Source organism: Bacillus rossius, chromosome 7 (assembly GCF_032445375.1).
Source record: "Bacillus rossius redtenbacheri isolate Brsri chromosome 7, Brsri_v3, whole genome shotgun sequence".
Taxonomy (NCBI): Eukaryota; Metazoa; Arthropoda; class Insecta; order Phasmatodea; family Bacillidae; genus Bacillus; species Bacillus rossius.
In genome coordinates this window covers 5,975,849-5,995,215 of record NC_086335.1, presented here as the reverse complement: position 1 = coordinate 5,995,215, position 19,367 = coordinate 5,975,849, and the positions used below count along the sequence as shown (strand labels likewise).

The window sequence follows — 19,367 nt, the reverse complement described above, 5'->3', positions numbered from 1 at the left end:
ATATTGAAAATCTGTAATTATTATCCGATTTTAAAAAAGTTCTAAAATTAATGAAAAAAGTTAATTAATCACAATTTAATAAAATACTATATAAAAAAAGTTGCACGTTTCGTTATGGTCACCATCTTAAAAAAGGTAATTATTATCCGATTTTAATGGGAAAAAATTTAAAATTAATAAAAAATATTATTAATCAAATATTAATACAACATTATTCAAAACACGGACTCATTTAAATTCACTCAAATTACAATTTTCCTTAAATATGATTGATTTAACTAAAACAAATTTTTTGGACTATTCAAAAATTACTTGAAATTAGTTACTGTGTAATATTACTCATAGTCATAATGCAGCCCTATTTAAATTAATACACTATGAGATCATAACTGTTGAATTAATTTTTGTTTATGAGAAGAAATTCAATAAGTGCATCCATTGCTTGTATCGGAGAGATGGGCAAAGTGGCCACGCTAATTGTTGCTAATTTTTAAAATGACTCAATCAACGTAAAGACATAAAAATTAGTAGTTACTATACTTCAACTATCATAGACCATAATACAATTTTTCAGTCACCTTAAGAATACATTAAGTACCTGATAAAATACATTTTACAAAAATTACCTAAATGGCAGTATTGCCCGTCATGCTCAGGCAAAGTGGCCACAACTTCAAAGTCAAAAAATAAGTGATAAATTAAAAAAATAATGTATATAATTTATATAAAAGTTACAGAAATTTCTAACACTTGCCAAAATAGCTTGGAAATAAATGAAGTCATAGAAAGACACCATGGAAGAAATTGGATAAGTACAAAATGTTAATTAAGGTAGTCTAAATAATACTCTTTTACAAAATTACAAACAAGTTGCAAAAGTTCAAATACTTTAAATAATGGCCTATTCTTTAAATAAAAATTAGCCTACTTCCAAATTTCGCAAATAAAAGAAAGGCTGTTTTCTTCAATTCCAGCACAGAGTTCATGGCCCAAAAGAAACTCATTTGACACTGGATCTCTTGTTCTTGCGATCATGATGCTGTTCTTGTGATATTGAAGCTGAAACCCTTTTGTTCAGTAGAGGCACTCTACATCTTGTTCATCAACGTCACCACCTTAAAACTACCATATTCTCGGGTTAGTTTTCCTGCGCTTAGTGGCTTTCTTTCTGACATTGTTTCCCTTCTCCTCATCAGCCACTTTATGTTTGTCAGCTTTTTTCTCTTTTGCTTCTCTTTCATCTTTTGCAACTTATGGACTTATTGTCATAATCTCCGTGGAGTCTTTCTTTTGGCCGTTGCTGTCAGGCCTGCACGCGGCACAGACTGCGGGGGAGAGCTGACACGGGACGAGCCGGCTGCACAGGTATAGCTATGATGGTGCAACATCTCGAGGGCCACTCAGCAGCAAGAACATCTTTTTCTTTGAAGATGTCTGCCTCAAGTGGTTCAATGCCACATTTCTTGAAAAGTCATTTATGGCATTTTCTGGTGTTGAAGCCTTCAAGTAGGCTTCTCCGGAAAGTCTGTCAACATGAAATTGAGTACCCACCCACCTTGGACTGTTCCTCAACCATTTTTGAATTGCTTCAACATACAAAGTATTCAACGGCCTCGTGAATGTCACGTCTAGCAGCTGCAGTCTGCGGCTTCAATGTCGCCGTCGTGTCATTTGGCCGAGCCAGGTCAATTAACTCAATATTTGTAGTGTGGGTAGAGTGGCCATCTACAACTAGCAAGACCAGATATTCTGTTGTTGGCTTAGAATGTTTTAAAAAGTGATGAAACTACTCAACAAGTATTTTAATTTGCATCCAGTCAGACAATGAAAAATTTTAATTGCATGCTAATCAAAAAACACATGCACAGATATTGTTACTGCTTATATTTTGACGTACATTGTGGTGTCACGGGAAGTACTCATTCTAGAGCATGTACTTACTGGTTATTGCTTACAGCTTGGTGGCCAGCGGCCACTATCACTACCTGCCACCGTCACTACCTGCCACTAGCACTACCTGCATACTGTTTGTCATGTTCCTGCCAATAATTCACTTTGCGTGAACCACTCACTATTGTAGACCTGGATGTTTCCGCAAGTCAAGGCGAGGATCCTCGCTTGAGGCCCCTGCCTGTGGTTCTCACCACATCACAGTCACACCTCCCTTCTGACCTGCAAGCCATGTGGGCGATAGTGTGATAGTCTTCATGTGTTCAGGTACACTGTGATAGACCTCTTACCTACTTTCCTTTGCATTTAGATACACATCAAGCAAGGAGATCACATCAAATTCATTCAAATAATACCAAGCACAGCAAACATAAAAAAAAAACACTAAATGAGTACTACAAAAATTGTTAATAGTTTGCTTAACTTTAAATACTGATCAGTACTGTCTTCTTTTTTTGCACAAATAGAAAAAAAAAATTTATGAAATAATGAACAAGTCAGTTATTTTGTGAATATCCAATATGCATCTAGGTAAGTCAAAAATAAGTCAGTTCAATCTCTAAGGTAAATTCTACGATACCCTGCTTGCTACTTACCAGAGACACTCATGAACAATGGACGAGTATAAGGCAGTTACCTCATCTGACCAATGATAAGCTAGCATACCGTTCAAGGCAATAGTCAGTGAGTGCAATTAGTAGTTCATGAAAATAAGTTCACCAAAAGAAGTTAAAATCAAAGTACCCGGTTAGGAAGCTCATCTTGTCTTGCAAGCTCATATATAATATGCTGCCTTGTTTGAAAAACCGTATAGTACACTAGGCGCAATATAACTCCGAGCTTGAGCTATGTCACCCATGAGGAGTAGGGACTGCAACACGTGTTGGGGGGCGGGTGGATGAGGAGGGGGTATAAGCAGATACGGCGACCTTGCACATCAGGTAGAGAAAAGCAGAAAACATTGACCACTTACCACTGACGTTCCAAGCACTACCTCAGTTCTTCAACGCCACTGACTGTTCCATCCGAAGAGTTTGATGTGTAAACGTCACTGCTGTCACTGTTTGCATCACCTAACTGAACAATCACTTTATCAATTTCAATGTCAAAACGCACATCCTTATCCCAGTATTCGTTCTCGAGTGTCTTGACGTAATTGCAAATCGGTATCCAATCTTCTGGACCCATTCGGGTAAATATCTCCTCGCAAAGTTTTTTTACATTTGCCAGATTGCAAGTAACATTTCTTGAAGCGACTTCTCCTTTAACTTTAGCCAATATGCTTTCTATCGGATTCAAATCCGGATGATAAGGGGGCATACGAAGTAATGTGTGGCCACTATTTACCAATAGTCTGTCTGCCGAGTACTGCACGTGCGAAGGTTTGTGCTTCTTTATGAGGTTATACAAGTTTGGTTTGAGCATGTCGCTAGTAAAGGAAATATTCTCTTTACTTAACCACTGCTGCATTTCCGATTTTGTCGAGCTGGAGGTAGGCGTTTTATTACAACAACACTGTTTGGTGGAAGATTTGGTATTAATTGTTCGGTGAGCCATTTTTCATAATTATCTTTATTCATGTTTTTGTGATAATCCCCTGTTGCCTAGTGCGACTTCCACATTGCAAGAGAATTTGGGATAAAACCCTTTTCGCCTCCTGCATGAATCATTATTAATCTCTGACCCTTCGCGACAGGCACTAGTAAACCATTTGAGGACATGTCACTCCACATTTTATTTTTTACATGAGACGACAATATGTACGACTCATCCATGTATATAATTGTGCGTTCATCGTTTCTATATTGACGCATACTCTTGAGATATTCTATACGTTTTTGCCGAATATCTGATTTTTCTATTAAAAGTAAGCACAGCGATTTGGTTTTCTGCCACCTGAATCCTAGCTTCTTCAAAGTCGTCCTTAAGCTTGTATTGCTACCTTGGTAATTGATGTCATTCTTTAGTTTACGTCGTACAGTTTCGACAGTCGGCACACGTTTTTCAAGTAAGTAACAATTGTACACAGTACGTCGTACCACAGCTTCATCAAAGGTGTCAAGTTCGTGTTTACATGTTTTCTTTCGCTTCTTGTTGGGCGTCTCGAAAGATGTTCCTTCACCAGCTTCATTCCTCTTAGCCTTCCTTTTAATTGTTTGTACAGTCATGCGAGACACACCCGTCGCCTTAGCTGTTCTCAGCTGTGCTTTCTCTAGTGAAATGGAGGGTTCCTGCAATCGCGCTTCATTTTCCATAAACTGCAGAACGTTATAGACGATTTCCCACGCCTGCGAGTGCAGTTTTTACTCTTAACTTTTGACAACACTGGAGGCATTTTATGTATAAAGTTGTACTTTACTGAAGTACTGCACTACATAGGTATGCAACACTGGCTCTGAACAAAAGTGATACACTACATGCACACAAACCTCAAATCCAAACTGTAAACGAAAACGTTTAGTAAGTACCACGGATGTGTTAACGAACGTATTCGTCGGATTTCACCGAAGGACTAAGTTTTCACTCTGTGCAGTAGTGTGTAGCTCCTGTTATCAAGTTACGCATTATCTCTCACTGCCACGCCACGTCTGCCTTCTCCAATGTCGGGACTCACAAACACACAACGATTTTCTAACCGTCACCCAGGCTCGGAGTTATGTTGCATCAACTATAATGCCGTCAGCTGTACAGGTGACACTTGTCCTTGAACCCCCAGGATGTGCAGCACCATGTTGTGCTCGCTCGCAGCTTGAGAACGCACCACGCACGACTCTCCTCGGACACATCTTCATGCACGGACCACAGAAGAACCCAGCCGCTCGTTAGGCATTATGACCAGTAGCCGTCAGCTCGGGCGCACCAGCATGCTGCTCGAGATCCCAGTCCGCTACCCGGTGCTACCCGGTGCTACCCCTCAGCCTCCCCTGAGTGCTGCCAGCAGGCCCCGGTCCAACCTCTGCCGTAGCGTGAAGATTGAAGTCTCACTAGGAATGTGTGACAAACTGAGGAAACCAATAGACAATTATAAAATTACTCAGTAATGTTACAATAAAAAAGGGGGTTGTCTGTAAAGTCGGTTTACGGACGATAATTTTACGTGATAACGTCATAAGAAAAATAACTGATAAAAAATATACTTTTCAATTTTCAAATATTATTTACAATTTTTGCAAATTTAATTTAAATAATTTGTTTGAATATAATCACGAACAATTAGTTATAGAAATCAAATCAATGTCAATAAATTGTTAATATGAAATGACAAAATTGGACGATTAAATCAAATTTTTTTAAATTGCTGCTTTTAAAAAGCCCGTCTTAACCTGTTTGATATTATAGAAGATTTTCTTGCACGCTCGGCTCGGGCGGAACGTGACAATGGGGCTGACCTCGAACTTGACCCTCCAGGAGCGGCCGCACTCCAGGGGCGTGGTGGTGGTGTCCAGGTCCTGGCCCCAGAAGGCGTAGAAGCGCTCCACTCGCAGCGCCCTCATGGCGTAGTAGCCGGCGTGCCGCAGCCCGAACTGCGCTCCCGCCTCCACCAGCTGAGTGTGCACGTGCAGCGCCAACTGCACAGACACAGGCTCGTGTTCCCAGTTACAGTTCTTTTCAAACATTACATCATCAAACAGTGTATTTATTACTACAGTCAAACCTCTCTGAAACGACCCCTAACGGTTCCCAGGAATAGGGTCGTAATAGAGGGGGGGGGGGTCATAATAGATGTTTTCCGAAATTTTCAGTTCTTTTGAACACCCCCCCCCCCCCCCGTCACCCCCCCCCACCATAACCAAACCGCTACTCGCTAAGAAACCAGCCGTACAATGGCAGGATGCTGTCACTCACAATGCTAGACGGCTTTGCTTAAACCCACTTCAACCTTCATGACAAGTTCGTCGCCCTACAGGCCACTCTAAAGAAAATATGTCAAAACACAGTTTATATTTAGTGGTTAGTTTACATGTACGTTTTCTGCTTGCCGTAGTTAAAAACACTAGAACCCCGATGTCACGAACCACGGATTTAACGAAGCAGTGATTTTACAAATACATTCTCGGGAACCGTCAAATAATTGGACATTTTGAACAAAATGTGAAAATCTGAAGAAAAAAATTAAAAAAAAAAAAGAAATGAAAGATCATTAAATCTGTTAATTTTAACACACAGCGTATTTTTGTGTCGGATTTAATACCTCCAAAAATGTTCATGTAAGAATAACAAAAAAATAATGGGACATTTCCTTTAAAAATATGGCAGCAGTAGGTTCTGCAACGCGAGTGGGCGCACACGAAGCTCGCCCGGCTGGCTGGCAGCAGCGGCTTCATGACGCATAAGCTCACCCCTCCTTCCCCTCGGTAACATTCTTCAAGGCTAGCTCATCCCTCCCAGACACACAAACCATCTAGTGTCCTCCCTTATAACACCCCAACTTCGCTTCCTTTGAAAAAACCTTCAGTGAGAAAATGCTCACTTCACCCTCCCTTCTCCCGTAAAATTGGGTATAAAGGGGTGAGGGAGGGGTCAAAATATGTCACTTTTCACACTAAGTTCGAGTTCAGTCATCTCTGGCAAGGAATTTACAAGCTTTCAAACTTAAATATAAATGTATTTTAATAGCAAGGGTCCTATGAAAAGGAATATACAGAATAAAATCAAACTGCTGTCACCAAACAAAGCATAAAACGGTCCAATGCGTGGTCGCTTCGTTATTGCTCGCGCGAGAGGTGAGACGTGGAATGTTAGAAGAAAGATAAATATGGGGGAGACAGACGGCAGCCAGTGTGTTTCCTGCGTGGGGAATAAGTGGCGTAGCCTTTTTTTTATGCTGTGTGAAGCGACCTTTTTCTATCAACCCACGGGAAAAGATAATTGCTTGAGCTGTCAAAATAAACATCGCTGCGGCAGCTAAAACGAGTCGAGGCAGGTGTGCATCCAGTCGGTCGCTGTTTATTGTCAACCGATAGTAATCAAAATCAAGAGAAATCCAGCATGTAGCTTTGCCTTAACTGCGTACCACACTAGACACTCGCAAAAAGTTAAACGTAAACACGTTGCCACAAAAACCTTTATCTGCACCCTGCCGGCAAAGGGACGTGGAATAAGGGTTGTCAAGCGCTGACAGCGGTCGACAGGAAGTGGTATCTATTTTTAGATATGCGCTGGCTACGGAAGTACAGGACTGGGCAAGAGAAACGCAGTAACACGCTACAGTAGAATCCCGCCGATGCGACCCCCTTCTGATGCGTCCATTCCGTTTATACAACCGTTTTTTGAGAAACCGTGAAAAATTTAAGCAGAGAAAGTCGAAAATTTGAGTAAAATCGGCTGAAAAACAAGTCTGTTACACTTTGTTGGGCGCTATGTGTTCACATTTATCTTGGCGGGAGCTGTACTGTAAGCAGGCAGGTATACAAAAGACGGCTAAAATTAGATACCACCCCTCTAGGCTATCCACGCGGCAGTGTCTAGCCGAGATCGGCGCGTCCACTATCGCACGAAACGCCGTCTCAGCTGTCATGTTATCTTACCCGCGCTGTGGTAGCTTCTGCGAGAGCTTAAGTAATTCGTCCGGCCAGGCTGGCGGTAGCGGCGGCTTGACGTCATACGTGACGTGACGCTTACCTCTCCATCCCCTGCTAATTCTTCAAGGCTCATCCGTCCCAGAGCCACAAACCATGTAAAAACACCCCGCCCCCTTTATCAAATAACATTTCAACACATTCCCTCCCTTATTTCAACCTTCTGTGTGAGAAACTGTCAGCATCCTCCCCCCCTCCCACACCGCGTGCGACAAAAGCCAGGTTGTACAGTCCATTCTCGGTAAAATAAATATTTTTATGGGCTTATACGACTGTCCTTCGCCGTTAATAAATACTTTATAAGTTTAAGTTATTATGATACATTATGATGATGTTTATTAGTCACACAGCAGTTTCTGCTGAAAAATCACTAATACCTCGAATTTTATTGAATATAAAAATTTAGCAGGGCCGTAAATATATTTATTTTACTGCATACTGTAGTTACTTTTCAGTCTGCACTCCAACGTGTTTTCTTCTTCTTTTTTTTTTTTACGCTGCGAAGGGACGTGGAAAAGATAATTGCTTTAGCTGTCAAAATAAACATCGCTGACGGCAAGGGCAGGAGCGCATCCTGTCAGTCTGTCGCTGTGATTATCTACTCCAAAAACATGTCACAGCATTTCAGGATAGCATTGTTCTTATATCTTTTGTTTATAGCCGAATGTTTTCTACCTGATTCGCACAAGTTCCTTCGCCAAGTTTTGAACGAAAATAACCACCAGCCGGCTAGCATAGCCGAACTCACGTGACGCGAATTCATTTAGCGCGAGTATTTTATGTACAGTATTTGGATATATTTGGGGGTGGGGTAAAAATTGGCCCGAATTCTCTATTGCGACCATTCCGTTTATAAGTCCGTTTTTCCGGAAACCGTGAGGGGTCGCATCAGCGGGATTCTACTGTACTCAACACAAGAAACTTATTTTCTGTCCGATTTTCTTCGGATTTTCGGAAATTTTTTCACGGTTCTTCGAAATCGGGTTGTAATAGAGAGGTGGTCGCAATAAATGGGGTCGCAACAAAAAAGTTTTACTGTAAGGTTTAAAGTGAAACCTTCTTTAGCTGCGATGAGCGATTTTTGGTAGGGGCAAAACTTATGGGTTCGCGTCACTGTCATGCTAGTGACGTGTTGCGCCAGACTGATGACGCGCAGCGGCCTGTGTACATGTATACGCATGTACACACTAATACTTTGTATATATGTACTCGACTGTATATTGTGCGTGTTGGACTCTTTTTGGGTGGGTAAAATCTTGTGAGTAGTTCGCATCACCGACATGCTGTAGTAGCAGTACGTGAAGTTAAATTGACCGCGTTCAGCGTTTTTCTTTTGTTTATTTACGTAGTGAATGTTGATTATTTTTGGATTTAAATTCATAATTTTTTTTTTCCTTTTTTCAATGATAAAACTTAATTTCTACTAGTTCTAAAGTTATTATTGGTAGGGGCAAAATTTATTGGTTCGTGTCATCGACATGCTAGTGATATACATAATACAAAAATAATTTTCTTACGTACATTGGACGTGGAAATAATTTCATATTACACATTTAAAAACAAAGTTTCAAGTTTTCAATTCTGTCGACAATCCCTATGACTGCTTTTTTTTTTTTTTTAAATTTTAATTTCATGCTGGTGATGTGTACTTATATCATGAAAGTTTTTGTTATTATGTCATTGGTCAAACATCGTAATCTTTACCAAACACTAAAACATAAGGTAACACTGTTCTGAAATTTATTTTTCTGTACATAATGATTTACATTTGTAAACTGGACCTCACCTCATTGGGGATGTAAAGGACGTATCCTAGCTCACCGGTGTGGGTCAGGTTCAAAGCCCGCACCCCATTGGCCAAGCCAACATCTAGTTCCTGTAAGTTGAGATCTCATTGTAAACAAAAGACAACATAAAACAATTAAAAATGAGATGTTTAAAGAGGTGAACAACGATACTTTATGACAAATACTAACTTATTGACTACTAAATAATAATATTTTGCAGAACCTGCAGGATGAAAACTTGGAACATTTATAGATATTAAATTAGTGTATAAAAAAACTCTTTTAATTTTAATTATTTGATTCAGAATAGTTCTGGCACAAGATAAATTATATCCTTGTTATAGATAGGTAGAAACTGAAATGATTGTGAATGGAAGAAACAGCATAAAGCTATAATTGGCATCATAAAAATATGATAAATTTGGCTCAAAATTTATGAAAACACTTTTCAATAATTCAAGGTGTCTGTAAATACAGAGATACAATTTTAGGACTTTTTTAGGAACTTTTGATAAAATTTCCTAACACCTGTTTTTAATATAAAATGGTTATATAAATATATATTAAGCAAAATAAACATAATACAAAACAGACCTACTATAGGCAAGAACATGCAGACTTTTATGTTACAAAAGCAAAAACCTTTTCAGGTCAAAGTATTTTTTTTTTTTAACATGCGAGTATAAACTAGTTAGCAAACATTTTCATTTGTTTGTGTCTTCTATGACTTTCCTGACATGACTCAACCCTGCATATTTAAAGGAAAAATATGAGTGTTGTGTTCTGCATGAGCATCAGTTTTAACAAAATTATTGTGTTAAAAAAAATAGTAATTTATACCACCGTTATTATTAAAATGTTTTGCGTGGTTTAAGTATTTTCTCATTTAAAAACTATGTTCTAAAGTTACTTTTTTACCTCAGTTATGGTCGGTCTTAAAGCTAATGCAAAACAACAAACAACACTTGTTTTGTTATTTGGACGTCATAAATAACTACTGCATTTATTCACCCAAAAATTTACTTTCCTTTATCCTTGGACCACCAACAGCTTAATTTTCAAGTTCGTGGACGCACTTGCCACACCCCTTGCTCATCTGCGCTCAGCCAGGAACATGGAATACACATTGTTTGTCCTAAAAATGTATTTTCATAGTTTGTCTAAACTAGGTAAAAACAACATTATAGGGTGGATAAATTTTTTACTCTTCGTTTTAGGACATACTACTATAGGAAAAATAACTTAAGTAAAAATACTTCAGAACAAATGGAAATAGGATAAACATAGGATGAACAACTTTATGACAAACAGAATTAGTACAATTTCGAGACAAACTCCATTTTATTGATTATGGTAACAGAACTTTTTGATACTCTAGCATAGCTAAGCCTACTCTTCTCCCTGATATAGACCATAGTTCTTCCTGGTAAATGATGTTTATGATTTCTGTGGCCCTCTTTAAGGTCTGCCCACCACTATAAGTTGCAAAACCTTTAATATTTTAATTAAAATCTGCTAAGTAACCTGCAAATCAAGAATCTCCAAGAAGAAGGTCCTGCTGTGTGGATAGTGCCACCAAGTACCCCCAGTGCTACAAGTATAATATTAGTACATGTTTACAATTATAAACATGATTAGACTTAATTACTTAAAAAGAAATTGTGATAATAATGATAGGTATGTCCAACTACGTATGTTTGGCTGGATTAAAAATAGGTGAGGAACACTTAAATCTGAACAAATCAAATTATGATTGACATGAACATTTAAATTTTTATATAAACGTTAAATGTTATATATATGTATACAAACACACCAACACACACATAACACACATACACATTACACACACATGCAATGCACACGTGCACCCTAAATATATTTCCTGAAGTTTTTATTGTTGAGTTTGTAGCGTTTAGGCCCGCCAAGTTAAAACTGCGCGCGTCATCGCAGGCCTCCGGCACTCCGCTCCCCTCATCATTCTCCCTCCTTTCCCCCCCCCTCCTAGTGTTTGTTCAATTTCTACTCGTTCCCCCACCCTTTCAATATGCGCATGCGCACGCTACGGCGCGAGTTTATAAATTCAGCTGCAGCCATGATGAGGGCTTCTTCTTCTACTGGTTGCCTTGGTCAGGCTTGGTTGTCAGCAGTAGCTGACCTGTTGTTATTTCACTAGCATGTAGTCCGAGAGCTTCTACTTAGTCTTCGTGCGTGTGCGACCTCAGGGGAGAAATGTAAGTTGGATCGAGTCGTCAGTCAGGCGGTGGCCCTCACCCTAATGTAGAATCAATTATGTTTGAATTTGTTCTGTCTAAATTCCTTTTCGGCCGCCACCATCAAAAATTGTTTGGATATTTGATTTAAATTTAACTTAACCTTCGCTTCCGTTTTTCTGTTTGTAACTGTCTCCCCCCGAGACGTCGTCACACGTATTTGTTTGTTAAAGCTTTTTAAAGAATAATGTAACTTCTTTCTTTCTTGTACCTGCACTTTGCAGTAGTTTTGTAAATTCAATTTTTGTAATATAACTTCATTCGTGGAAATTATGTTCCTTTTTGACGATCGTCGATTGGATCGTTTACTGTGTAGCCGGCTTACCCATTCAAATTATAATTGTCAACCAACTCGTTTTATCAGAAATGTTAACGTAATATTAATCTTGAATTAATATTGAATTTGTTCATGCTTTATGTATTCAACCTTGCATTGTTTAAACTTTACATTATCAGAAATGTTAACGTAATAATAATCTTGAATTAATATTGAATTTGAATAAAATGTCTGTATACCTGAAACCATTTACCTTGCTTACCTAACTGCTCCAGTCACGTAAACCCCAGTCCATGCCAGGTTCTGGTCTCCCTCTAACCCTAATAGGCCCCCACCTATTACAAGTTTTAGCTAACTTTTCTTTGGACCGCCTATATTTGATAGACATTATGTACACACACTGTCAGAGTGTGAGAGCGTGACCTTGTAGGTGAAGAAGGGGAAGGCCCGAGGGGACAGGTCGGTGTCCGTCAGGCCCGCCAACAGCTCCCGGGAGAAGGGCCCCATCACGCAGATGGCAGTGTACATGGACGTGACGTCTGCCATGGTGACGGAGCCGTCGGGCGGCAGGTGGCGCTGCACCCACATCTTGCAGCGCGTCTGCTGGATGGTGGGCGCGATCATCAGGTAGCTGCGCGACAAGCCACCACATTACCTGCCTGCTTGCACGGATCAAACACCAGTGTGGGTGGCAATTCATTCTCAAACACTAAATATTGAATTTTAATACTAAAAATAAAAAATGAAATCACAACAAATTTTAATTTTCACATCACTCTACAAATACACACGGAAAGAAAAAGATAAATCTGTCGTGTAGTGGCTTATAGAAGATTAGACGAATAATACTGAAATGAAAGATAGGTTAAGTCACGTAAAATAATTATGTGTAAAATGTTTGCTAAAATACTTCAGTTTTTGAAAAAAATAAATGCTGTGTTTTTATGCAGCTAACCTAACCTAACCCAAGGTCAGTGGAAAGAGGTTGCCTGGATCACTTGCTGCTCCTATTTGTCACTTAGTTTAGGAGTGCATCTGCTTGCAACAATGTGTCTAACAACAGCGTCATGTGGGACGAGTTATTGTTGTTGTGAGCAGTTTGACTAAAACAATGTTATTGTAAAATAATATGAGTGTTGTAAAATGTTATTGTTGCATGCATCGTATGTTTGCAAATGCTTAATAAATAAGAACAGGCAACATGTTTAGAACACAAATTTGAAGTGAATATTTTTATTACTTTAAGACGCTGTTCAAATTTATATTTAAAAAAATTACAATGTGTACAGTGGCTGTGTGTGCAAATAGTTTGGTAAAAACTAAGCCATTACCTGAAACCAATCATATCAAACATCACTGATTCCCGAGTGATGAGCATCTGTTGTGAGTGCAGGTTAAACAACGCCAATGAGATAGTAAGTGGAATCCAAAAACCACTTCTGCTAGGTTCGGACGGTATTTTTGCTACGGGAGGATGTAACGGACCCTGAGGCGTCTCCTCTCAGGGCGTGACGAGACGTGTGGGGAACGAGACCTTGTGCACTTCCCAACATTACCAAGACCTGGTCCGCTCTCACTATCGTGTGTCACCGTGGTTCTCGAGGCGTCACAACTGCAGATTGTCAGCACCTGGCCAGACAGTTACACGGAATGCAGTAACACGTACATGGTTACAACTCGTCCTCTTACAAGTTGCAACTAAACTGATACAAAAGCTCTATTTCACGAATCGAATTGGGTGTTGTACAAGCCACTGTCATGGCCATACGGAAGATCAAATGGTCTGCTTGCGGGTGAATGATTGTTTATTAAGCAGTCACGTGTTCACCGGCGTGTGGGACGCCACCAGAGCTCGCTATAGCAACTGAAGTGCAACTGATGCTGAGGGCGGGCCAGGTCCAGGTATCACTGGTACTTGCATGCTTTCACACGCCCTGCCAGCTCAGTGACTCCATAATCACTTAAAAATAGAATGCCGAATCCCCCTGACCACAACAAATACACTAGAGTCCCGTTATAGCGAGGTGTCACAGTTCCGGGTTTGATCCTCGCTATAACCATGTCCTTGCTATAACCGAATTGGACAAATTTTGGCCCCCAAAAAATAAAAATTAACCGAAAATAGCATAAAAATTGTGTTTAAACCTGTATAATTGGAAAATAGCAGGTTATATTAATGATATCTTAATTTCTGTGAGCAGATGTGTGAATTCTCTTTAAAACGATACCCCATAAGTACGGATGATATCACCGATTGCGTCAAAATAACCAGAATAGAATACCCTAGCACGCCACGTAAGTATAGCATATCAGCCCGCGGCCGACGCAGCATTGTCCTGCTATCTATTGGCGACGCGGGCTGTCTGCTGGCGGCCATGTTGGTTCGGGATGTTGCTAACAGGTGGTGCTAGTGTAGCGCGACGATTTAATTCCTTACAAAAAAAGCAGGATTGCTGCAACGCACGTACGCCTCAAACGAAATAGTCACTGGAAAACTATACTTTTTTCATTTAAAGAAACCTGTCAACTTTTTTAGAAAATAAATTTGGGATTAAACTCAAACCATCACCACCCCTTTCCCGGACAGATACCCCAACAACTGACCGAAACAAAAGTTACAAGAAAACTGTCCTAGCGATTCGGAAATAAATACGGTAGTGCCTACTAGAGGTGTAAAAGTAACGAAAAAATGTGTACCCGTACGTATTTGTTACTATAACAATTAGTACTCGTTACTATCGTTACGTTACTTGTTACTTCTGATACCGCATAACATGCTATGTTATGTTGCAGCAATGAATCCAGTCGTATTGCGTACGCGTACAGTATGGCGTCGCGTAAATAATAAGTAGAATATAAACAATTAACAATATTTGATAATTAATAGTTTTTGTTAACCAAGAAACAATTAAATCTCATTAGAGCGGCTTTTTAATATTATATCTTTTAAGATAACCAAAAAAAAAAAAACGTGAAAATATGCGATTATAAAAACAAAAACATACATATTTCTAATTTGTAAAAAATACTTTCTTACGTTGTTTCTGTTCCAATCTCGAACTTTTTCTACACACACAATACCTTTAATAAACAGTAAAAAAAACTAGGACGACGAATTTCCAAATTATACATTACTTAATAAACAAACCTCGTTCTTTGTAACGTAAATTCATCTAATATGCGCGCGCATACGTAAAACATACGAAAAATGTGAGTAACGAGATGCAGCCGTGTGTAACGTTTCGTTACTCGTTACTAGATGGCACACACGTTACTCAGTATCGAATACATACGGTTTGCTACAGCTAGAGGTGGGTTGTTACAGCAATTTTCGGTATCTGTTCCAACCTGATACTGATACAGTAATGTACTAGTTACAAATAGCTGATATTTCTGTATCAGTTAGAGCAGTAGCGGTCCCAGGACCGTGCGACCGGAAGGAGAATCTGATACATTATTTATCACGCCCGGTAATTCTCTACCTCTGTTACTCTCATGCCCGCCTAATACAGCCAGTATCAATCAGTTCAACATTCACTGCAGTTCGTCCTGGCCATGTATTATCATGTACATTGTTGCGGGCTGTCATGCTTTGTAGTTAGTATCTTTATAGTGAAATAAGGAATGGATAAGTGCAGGAAAAAGACTTCATTTGTGTGGAATTTTTTCACGGAAAATAATGAGTTTGCTAAGTGTAATTTGTGTAAACAAAAACTGAGTTATAATGCAATACTATTTGTTAAATAGTGACTGAACTTGCAAAGCGTTTGTTTTTTTATCGATATTGGCACTGCTATCTGCCTGATGTACCTAACTCAAATGTCTATTGATATAGTATGCTCACTAATATACCTATCTGTTTTTTTTATTTTTAATTTTTGATAAAATCGTAATATTTTAATATATGAAAATACTAGTTACTAATTGTTTTCGAAAAAAGAAAGTCCATATGTTGATTACATCTGTTATTAGTGTCAACTGAGAGTTTATTTGCATTTTCATAGCTGTTAGGTGCACAAATATAAATATTATATCTTGTATTAATGTACTTTTTAATATTAAAATTTCATTAGTTTTATTATTGAACGAGATGGTGCACACCCTGCGCACTGAGCGTACTTTGATGTGGGACAATAAACAAAACGACTCGTAACAATTTCGCTCTGCGCCTCTCCTTCAACGCGTTCCCCTGCGCTTCCTCCCCTACATTCCTCCCTTCTTTATCCCTTATTCGTTGTGCCGCTCCCTCCCCTTTCACAAGCTCCACCCAAGTGACCGTCATCTGCGATCGTGTTCTGCGCACGCGCACATTGGCCGTGGTGTTGTTCCAGGCGAATTCTAAACTGATATTAAAGTACTTGATACTAGGATAGTGTACTCGTTTGCAGTACCTGATACAGGCGTGTATGAGTTACAAAGTAGCAGGTTGATACTTTGCGACCCACCTCTAGCTACAGCTCTAGTGCCGACAGAAGTTTGATAAAAGAAAGAAAGGACGGGATTCTATTTTTAAAGCCACGCACTTAGGTGGCGACTGCAAGGCTGAAGAATGTGACAGGTGTCAACGGCAATATGTCTAGTGGCGAGAGGGGTGGAGATAAAGCAGACAAATAAAAAAAGCGCGCTTCAAGCGATCACGCCGTAAATTCCTCAAAAATACCTCGTTATAGCCGTGTTCTCGCTATTACCGTGCTCGCTATAACGAGATTCTACTGTAGGTTATTTAAAAAGTAGAAACATTAAATATTCATTTAAATATCAAAGGGTTTTTAATTTAAATTCATAAAATACTAAAGCCGCATCGACTGCCGGATTTAGCCAGTATCACAGACTATCGCCAACTTATACTTTACAGCAGTTTACACTTTGTCTACTGGTGTCTTGAAGAGTGTAAATAAGGAGATTTCACTGAAGGCACAATAACTTTCAGTTAAATGTGGGAGTTTTGAATATGCTTGCAATGAAAACAGTTGTGGTGTGCGGTGTCAGTGTGAGCTCACTGGTTGTGGGCTATCCTGACGAGGCTGCAGTCGTTCTCGTAGCCACCGCGGGGGTTCTGCATGCCGGTGTGGATTACGCTGCCCAGCGGGATGTCCACGTCGTTGGAGCACAGGAACTGCAGGCAGTCCACCACCTCCCGCCCCTTCGACTGCAACCAGCACCCCCACACCCCTGAACCCCTGCACTCCAGCAACAAGTTCCTGCACAGCTGTTTCCAAGAGTTTCCAACACACTTGCAGAGAGATGTGGAGGCCGTAGCAACAAGTCAGCAAAGAACTGTGTTGTGATACTTTTTGAATTGGCTGGGAAAAGCATTTTGCTGAAATAAATAACATGGATATTTTATTTGATGCATTTTTGCTCACTATTACAAATAAATGTAAATAAGAACCTGGTATTTCTTTTGAATTGACAAAGGCAAGGGAGGTTGTTGGCAATAAAACGACTGGTAATCTACCAGAGACACATTCTAGCTAAACCTAAGATAACAAACTTTGGTGAGTTATGTTTATTTACACATAATTTACAATATAATATAATTAATGTGTGCATTTATATCACCATAATACAATAAAGTAATTATTTTGACATAACCTCAAAACATATATCAGAGAAAGGTTTATGTTTACAGTCTAAAGTAGATATTTCGAAAACCACTGGAACGGGGAGAGAACGTAAGAAAGTTCAAATGATATTGATTTAATGGTCCTCCAGATTTTGGAATTGGATTCACCTATAAGTGCCGAGCTCCCTTCTATATCAGAAGACTATCAGTTGGAAGAGTCACTGCCACACACATTACCAACCAACAAGGCTACAGAAAGTGGCTCAGACAAGACGTTTTGCATGGAAAAGGTATAGAGACAATGTTTTTCTGTGTTAGTTTGCTCTCTCTCTCTCTCTCTCTCTCTCTCTCTCTCTCTCTCTCTCTCTCTCTCTCTCTCTCTCTCTCTTATTATATATATATATTATACATACATACACACACAGACACACACATATATGTACATAAACACTAGGCTGTCAGCATTAATATAATTAAATGCTGTTATTTGTACATACGCCATGCAGTTTTTCACTTTTTGACAAGGAAGCATTTAGAAAGTCAAAAAATAAATAAAAATATGAAGATGAAAAAATTCACAGAAAACAAGACTGAATCATCTGATGCCCGTATGGATAAGTTCAGAACATTGCATTAATTTACCACTTTAACCATTTTATGACTTTTCTGTATTTTGGCTAGCTGTTGGTACGTCATTGGAGTATGACAAGATAAAACCGTAATAAAGCATTTGACCGAGTTCAGCGAGAAGTGCGTCATGAAGAGGATAGTTAACATAAGTCGACATGATGTAAGGTAAACGTAACATTTTACGTATCGTGCAATTTGTAAGACCGCCCCACGCAAAAAATCTTGGGGCTATTAGTGGACTTAGGCTTAGGAGACTATTAGGTTTTGCTATTAAAGGTGCGCACACAATGGCAGGAAGCGAAGAGGCGCGATGCAACCAGCAATACAGCTGGGATCTCGTCTCACGCTGTTGTGTCGGGGAAAGAGAGGGAATAGGGCGCACCATGAAATACAAGCCTACAATTTGGTTAAATAACAACATGCTGAGATGTATTTGCATCGTGGACACTCAAATTTTAATATTATTCTTGTATATAAAAATTGTACGGATTTTACTATTAGTACTGCAGTGGATGTACTGGCAATATGATGCAGTACAAAAAATTGTTAGAAAGCCTTTAAATTGAATTAAGGAAACATATTGAATATGATTAATAATTAGTAAAGTCACAAATGTTTAATAACATAAAAATTAATTCAATGTAGTAGGAAAGCTTCACAGCCTTTTATTTAAATTTTATTTTAGGCATTATTTTAAAAACATTGTACGAAAGGACGGATGTGATTAAAAATTAAGGGTCATAAACAACTGTTGCTCATATTTATAAAATATAAATTAAAAGTCTGACATTTCCAATAAAAACAAATATCATTATCCTGGCCCACGCTTCAGGCTGTATATGTGGATGTGGATGGGTTCAATGACCGATTGCCATCTGACATCACGGCGGCCATCTTGAATGACCTTGAACTTGACCCCGGCGACCATCTTGGATCCGCCATCTTTAAATCAAGCGCCCCACTCACTAATGTTGCACTTTTCGCTATGCACGCCATCTTGGATGTGTATGATGTTATCAATGCACTTTTCGTTACGGTCGCCATCTTGGATTATAGATTGTTGCAATTTTCATAACAGCCACCATCTTGAATTCCAATAACATGTTCGCCAGTTTGGATTTTATTTCACAGCCATTTTCTCGGTTTTGACGTCATGTCCGCCATCTTGTTTTGGTCTGCTGGAGGCCGCCATATTAAATGACGACACATCCGCCATCTTGGTTTTTCTGTTCTGCTGGAGGCCGCCATCTTGGATACCGACCTATTTGTTTTTGCTGTTTACTCCTAGAGAGCACCAGCGTTGCT

At 39.3% G+C, this 19,367-nt stretch overlaps 1 protein-coding gene across 2 annotated transcripts in view; it reads right to left on the bottom strand.

Moving 5' to 3' along the window:
* The window catches only part of LOC134533654 (pyruvate dehydrogenase phosphatase regulatory subunit, mitochondrial), a 194,173-nt gene that overhangs the window by 20,516 nt on the left and 154,290 nt on the right, over positions 1–19,367 (bottom strand). Inside the window, exons 10-13 of one of the 2 annotated variants that reach the window (XM_063371192.1) lie at positions 16,867–17,015; positions 12,290–12,497; positions 9,316–9,405; positions 5,274–5,519 (exon numbers count right to left, since the gene is read on the bottom strand). In XM_063371192.1, the coding sequence (XP_063227262.1) occupies positions 5,274–5,519; positions 9,316–9,405; positions 12,290–12,497; positions 16,867–17,015 (693 nt within the window). The remainder of the gene's footprint in view (positions 1–5,273; positions 5,520–9,315; positions 9,406–12,289; positions 12,498–16,866; positions 17,016–19,367) is intronic. The other variant, XM_063371193.1, reaches the window with a different exon arrangement.